Source organism: Argentina anserina, chromosome 5 (genome assembly GCF_933775445.1).
Source record: "Argentina anserina chromosome 5, drPotAnse1.1, whole genome shotgun sequence".
NCBI lineage: Eukaryota > Viridiplantae > Streptophyta > Magnoliopsida > Rosales > Rosaceae > Argentina > Argentina anserina.
The window spans coordinates 9,987,418-9,994,191 of NC_065876.1; the positions used below are offsets into that span (position 1 = coordinate 9,987,418).

Consider the following 6,774-nt stretch of genomic DNA (forward strand, 5'->3'; position numbering starts at 1 on the left):
CCATTCTACATTTCATTCTTCCGCATTCTCCAACAGTGGTATCAGAGCTCCTGGTTTTGATTGGGAGCTACTAGAATGGAAGCATCATGGAGTACCGTGATCAGACTCAACCACTCCAACTGGATTACGTGGAAGCCGAGAATTGAGGATATTCTCTATTGTAAAGATTTGTATGAGCCGATCGAGGGAGACGATGCCAAGTCAAGTGAGATTTCACCAGCAATTTGGACGAAGATGAACCACAAAGGCATCGGTCTTATTCGTGAATGGGTAGACGATAGTGTGTTTCACCATGTTGCCAATGAAACCAGCGCGCATGAGCTTTGGTTGAAGCTGGAGTCCTTATTTGAGGAAAAGACTACTGCAAGAAAGCTTTTCTCATTAAAGAGCTCGTTAACATGAAGTATCGGGGAGACGTTCGAGTGAGCGAGCACCTTAACAACTTCCAAAGTGTACTCAATCAATTAGCCACGATGAGCATGAAAATTGATGATGAGTTACAAGCGTTGATGCTGCTCGGGTCATTACTAGATAGCTAGGAGACATTTTTTGTTACTGTAAGTAACTCTGCTCATAATGGTGTATAATCTATGGAAAATATTAAAGATAATATGTTGAACGAAGAAACAAGAATGAGTTCTTCATCAAGTTCAGAAAATGGTCAATTCTTCGTTTCAGATAGGAGAGGAAGGAGCAAGAGTAAAAGACCGAGAGGTCATGAAAGGAGTATGATCAAATCCAGAACAAGGTCCAATGGAAAGTGTCATCATTGTGGTCTTCCAGGCCACATGAAAAAAAATTCTAACAAATTGAAGCGGGAATTTAAAGAAGCGAGAGAAGACACTACTCCTCAACAAAAGGAGGACATAAACAATGTTGTTGTTGCGGTGTCTCATGATGAATGTGAGTTCTTGTCACTTGGAGGTGAATGTCTACCCTCCTGGAGTTCAATGGATATTTGATTCCGGAGCCTCATTTCATGCCACCTCTCACGTAGAGTTCTTCACTACGTACAAAGCAGGTGACTTTGGTAAAGTGAAGATGAGCAATGACAGCTACTCCAATATTGCTGTGATTAGAGATATTTGCTTGGAGACAGATGTGGGCTGTTAGTTATTGTTGAAAGATGTGAGACATATTCCTGGTCTATGTCTCAATCTTATGTCAACGGGTGTACTTGATCGACAAGGCTTTCATCATCATGGTGATGATGGAAAGTGGAAGCTTACCAAGGGATCTCTTATAGTTGTCAGAGGAAAAATGTGTTGCACACTCTACAAGACTTATGGAAATATATGCAAGAGTGAGCTGAATGCAATCGAGGAATCTTCTCCAAGTTTGTTGCATAGACGTCTTGGCCACATGAGTGAGAAAAGACTACAGTTGTTGGCAAATAAATCGCTAATTCATGTTGCCAAAGATAACTCACTAGATTTTTGTGATTATTGTTTATTTGGCAAGCATAAGAAAATTAGTTTTTCAAAGATTTTCACTAGGAAAGAAATATTCTAGATCTTGTACATTCAGATGTGTGTGGCCCGATGCTAAAAGAATCATTAGGTATGTATAAGTATTTTGTTACTTATATCGATTATGCTTCACGAAAGATTTGGGTTTATTTGTTGAAATCCAAAGTCTAGGTGTTCCAGACATTACAATTTTCCACGCTATGGTGGAAAGGGAGACTGGAAGAAAATTGAAGTGTGTTCGTAGTGATAATGGCAGAGAGTACATATCGCACGAATTTAGAGATTATTGTGCAAAGCATAACATCAGACATGACAAGACAGTTCCTAGCACCCCTCAACATAATGGCGTAGCAGAGCGGATGAACCGTACTATTATGGAGAAAGTCAGATGCATTTTAAAGATGGCCAAATTGTCAAAAGAATTTTGGGGAGAAGCTGTGAAGACTGCGTGCTACCTGATCAACAGAGCACCGTGTGTACCTTTGGAATTTAAGACTCCAAATGAAGTCTGGATCGGGAAAGATGCATCATACTCACATTTGAAAGTATTTGGATGTAAAGCATTCACACTTGTGTCCAAGGAGTAGAGGAAAAAGCTGGATGACAAGGCGACATTGTGCTTATTTGTCGGCTATGGTGAAGAAGAGTTTGGCTACCAGTTGTGAATCTAAAGACGAAGAAATTCATAAAAGCAAAGATGTGGTGTTCCATGAAGACCAATCTATTGCAGATTTCGACAAAGAGGTACTACTAAATGCAACAAGTGATAGTCGCATTTATGATTCACCATTGCAGCAAGAATCCAACGTTGGGCTGCAATGTGATAGAGTTGAAAATGTATCTGACACGGGAAATGCTGAAGTCGAAGATGAAGGGGAGCTTGATCAGGGGGAGCAGCATGTGAATAATCAAATAGATGTTCGTAGAAGCACCATGAGGCAAATTCCATCCACCAAGTATCCATCATCTCAATATATTTTGGTGAGTAATGATGGAGATGATCCTTATGCAAATTACATCCTTTTGACCAGTGACGGAGAGCTTGAAAGTTACAGGGAAGCAAAGATTCATTAAGACCATGACAAATGGTGACTAGCCATGGAGCCTGAGATGAAGTATTTACTAAAGAACGACACCTATGAGTTGGTAAAGTTTCCTAAAGGCCGAAAAACACTCAAGAACAAGTGGGTGTTCAAGTTGAAGTGAGATGAGAATGAGAAACAAACAAAGTTCAAGGCTCGCTTAGTTGTCAAAGGATTCGGCCAAAAAGAAGGAATTGATTTTGATGAGATTTTCTCACCTGTTGTCAAGATGACTTCGATTAGAGTCATTTTGGGCATGGCTACAAGCATGGATCTAGAGGTGGAGCAGATGGACGTGAAAACTGCATTTCTTCATGGTGATTTAGATGAAGAAATATATATGGAGCAACCAGAAGGCTTCGAAGACAATAGAAAGGAGCATATGGTTTGCAAGTTGAAGAAAAGCTTGTACAGATTGAAGCAAGCACCAAGGCAATGGTACAAGAAGTTTGACTCTTTCATGGTGAGTCATGGGTGCAATAGAACAACAGCAAATTCATGTGTTTATATTCAACAACCCGTTGGAGGTAATTTTATCATCTTACTACTTTATGTAGATGATATGTTAATTGTTCGTGGGAATAAGGCAGATTTGTCAAATTCCTTTGATATGAAGGGTTTTGGACCAGCCAATCAGATTTTGGGCATGGACATTGCCATTGATCGTGGGAATAAGAAATTGTGGTTATCACAAGAAATGTACATCGAGAAGGTACTAGAGCGTTTCCACATGGAGAAAACAAAACTAGTTGCTACTCCACTTGCTAGTCACATTAAGCTCAGCTCAAAGCAGAGTCATACGAGCCAGATTGAGGAGGAAGAAATGGCAACAGTGCCATATGCCTCAACAGTAGGGAGCTTGATGTACGCGATGGTTTGTACCAGACCAGACATAACACATGCAGTTGGTGTTGTTAGCATATTCTTATCTAATCTAGGTAAGGAGTACTGAAATGCTGTCAAGTGGATTTTGAGATACTTGCGGGGAATTTTAAAGATGGGTCTATGCTTTGGAAGTGGCAACTCTGAGCTAGTTGGCTACATAGATGCAGATATGGCCGGGGATATTGACACGAGAAAGTCCACATCCGGATACCTAACTACATTTTCAGGGGTAGCTGTCTTGTGGCAATCAAAGCTACAAAAATGTGTTGCTTTGTCAATTACAGAAGCAGAGTATATTACAGTTACGGAAGCGTGCAAAGATATTTTGTGGTTGAACAACTTCCTACATGAATTTGGTCATACACAACAAGAGTTTGTCTTACATTGTGACAATCAAAGCGGGATTCACTTGAGCAAAAATTCGAGTTTTCACTCGAGGTCGAAGCACATTGATGTGAGGTATCACTGGATACGTGATGTGCTGGAAGCTAAGAAAATGTTGTTGAAAAAAATTCATATAGACAAGAACAGTTCAGATATGATGACGAAGTGTCTACCGAAGGAGAAGTTTGAGTACTGCGAAAGCGCGTTTGGAATGGCGCATCCCTCCATCTAAGTCTCGAGGGGGAGATTGATAAGGTCAGTCCCTCCTTAATGGAGGTGAGAAAACTATGTGATGTTCCATGAGTAAATCAAGCACACATATTGCTTTGGTAATCCAATAATTGATGGAGCTGATTTTGTTGAAACTTGGAGCAGGCTTTGTTGAACGTAAGAAACAAAGCTACAACCTTAGGGTGGTAGGTGGTTGATTTGTTTGACAAATAAAGAAGAATGCATTGATGAGCATGTCAATATTGAGCATGGATCAATGAAGAAGATTGACTTTGTTTCCATGCATGTTACATGGAAATGCATGAATTGCACAAAGATGTTGCCTATATAAAGGCATGAGAAGTGGTGCAATAAACATAGAAGAACAATAACAGAGAGATCATCTTGTGTGTGATCAAGAGTGACAGAGAGAGAAAAAATTTCAAGTAGAGAGTTTTGTGTGTGTAGCAAAATAAAGTGTGTATAAGTGTATCCCTTGAAGTGTGAGTCTTGGAGCAATGTTTCTCTCGGTGTAATCATTCTTCGTATAGTAGAGGTTGTTTATTGTTGTTACCCGTGAATGTAGGCACTTTGTTGAACCACGTTAAATCCCGGTGTTCTCTATCATTTTTATTTTCCGTTTGTGGTTGTGAGTTATTTTGATTTACATTATATAGTGAATTTTTCCGTATTTCCCAACAAGTAGTACGTACTTAATTACTACACTTAAAGAGGAGGACATACGAAACCAGGAGGAGGAGTTATGCTGCAAGTGATCAGAGCTTGAAGAGCAAGAGGAATATAGATGTTTAGGTTCAGCAGCCTAAGCCTTATAATCGTGCAAAGACATATCGCAGCTTCAAGCTCGAACAACCCTTGAAGGACGGGACAACAAACATTCTCAACTGGATCCCCCAACCCTATACGCACCAAACCACCAAGCACATCTACACAAAGCCCTAACTGCAGCGAATCAATAGGACAAGTAGTCGATTTGGCAAGAGGGGGATGACGTTTACCCCTGCCACCTCCACCTCCTCCTCCGCTGCAACCAGCACAAGGAGGAGATGGAGAAGAGACAAAAGGTGGGTACGAGGGGGAAGGAGGTGGGATTGTCACAGGAGGTTTAGTAATAGGGGGTGGACGAACTTTCGGATGACCACCACTTCTGCCTCCACCACCACCACCGCCTCCTCCTCCATCGCCTCGCCTCCACCTCCGTTGTGTGGTGGGTGTTTAGGATGGGAAGGACTTTTGGAATGGCAACGATGTTTAGGTGGTTGTGGTGGATGAGATTGGGTACAAGGCCCACAAGCTTGAATTGGTGGCAACGCAGTTACCATGCAAATCAAAAAGATGAAGAACGCTGCAGTAGACTTCGAACCCATCATTTTCTGGTTGCTTTAAGCTCACTACTACCAGCAGATCGAATAGCAGATAGTTATATATTCTTCGTGGGTTTTGATGAGTATGAATATGCAAATGGATTAATCCTAGATTTATATAGCTGATGAATTTGATGACGCACCCGTGACTGATCTTTCTAGTATGTCTTTAGAACAATTAAGAAGTTGTCAAAAATTATGAAGGGTATTGTAGAATTCCAAGTGTTCGAAAACGAAAATAAATTGCAGAGTTTGGAGTGTTCTTGGTCCGTTCCCAAACTTCGATATACCATCCGTGACATACTGCAGTGCAATCCGTGATACCATGTGTTCGATTTAAGAACCCAGTTCAGTCTTCTCACTGAGATTTCTGTATGCGAGCTAGCTAAGATCCATGATATGATTTCTAAATTATTGATTCTCATTTCCACATTTTTGACGTTTTCTGTCTAATTCGTCTTGGTCATCCATGTCTTTCTACTTAACGGAGGTCCATGCTCCATTTAATCTAATTAGTTGGCGGGTTTCATAAAATAGGTGGCATCAACCAGCCGATAGAAATTAGGGTTTGATGAATACATGCAGAAGATTATTTTGCATAAATCTCACGATTTCAACATGTGAGTTTGGTAGATGCTACAACATGCACGTACCAACTGGTTCATGTTCACTTTCAGGGTTGCACGGTTGGCATGGGTTGTTTGATCAGAACATCACCCGTACCCTAGCCTCAATGGTAATATATTTGGTGATGAACCCAAGTATATATACATCTACACAAGCCGGTCTATAGGGTTAAAAAGAGATTATCTACACAATTTGTTATAGTGGAGAGGATCATTTTCCATGTTTACTAGAGGTTCCATTTCCACCGCGTACCTATAAACACTACCATAGATTTAGGGCATTACAGAAATTAATCGATGCTACATATCAAGTTTTGGTTTAGTTGTATATCTTCTAAACATTGTGTTGGAAGATATTATTATCGAATTGAAATTCAGATTTCATGTTCGATTATAAATGTTGTTTTGAATATTATTTATCGGGATTGTATCGGTCGAGAAGAAAAAAGATATATTAAGGATATATCAGGATGTATTGGAATATATCTAATATGTCAAATTTGATATATATTCATATATATATATATATATATATATCGGTTTAGTAAATAGTACCAAATAAACTAAAATAAAAGGACGGACTTATTCTTTTCCCAATAAAAATAAACAAACGTTTGTGTACTAAATGATAAAAAGTAGTAAGGATTGGTTGGGCTTGAAATTCATCTTCGACTTTCTCGTCATCAAACTAAACTCAATTACACACCGTTGCCCTCTTCATACTACCTAGTTA

The 6,774-nt window shown here is 39.8% G+C and overlaps 1 protein-coding gene across 1 annotated transcript; it reads right to left on the bottom strand.

The window, feature by feature from the left end:
* Positions 1-4,736: 4,736 nt before the first annotated feature.
* Positions 4,737-5,418, bottom strand: LOC126795468 (uncharacterized). Its single transcript, XM_050522305.1, has 2 exons — positions 5,180-5,418; positions 4,737-5,075 (listed from the first exon to the last, which is right to left on the bottom strand). The coding sequence occupies exons 1-2, from the start codon at positions 5,416-5,418 to the stop codon at positions 4,757-4,759; spliced, it is 558 nt and encodes a 185-aa protein (XP_050378262.1). The 3' UTR covers positions 4,737-4,756.
* Between the last annotated feature and the right edge of the window lie 1,356 nt (positions 5,419-6,774).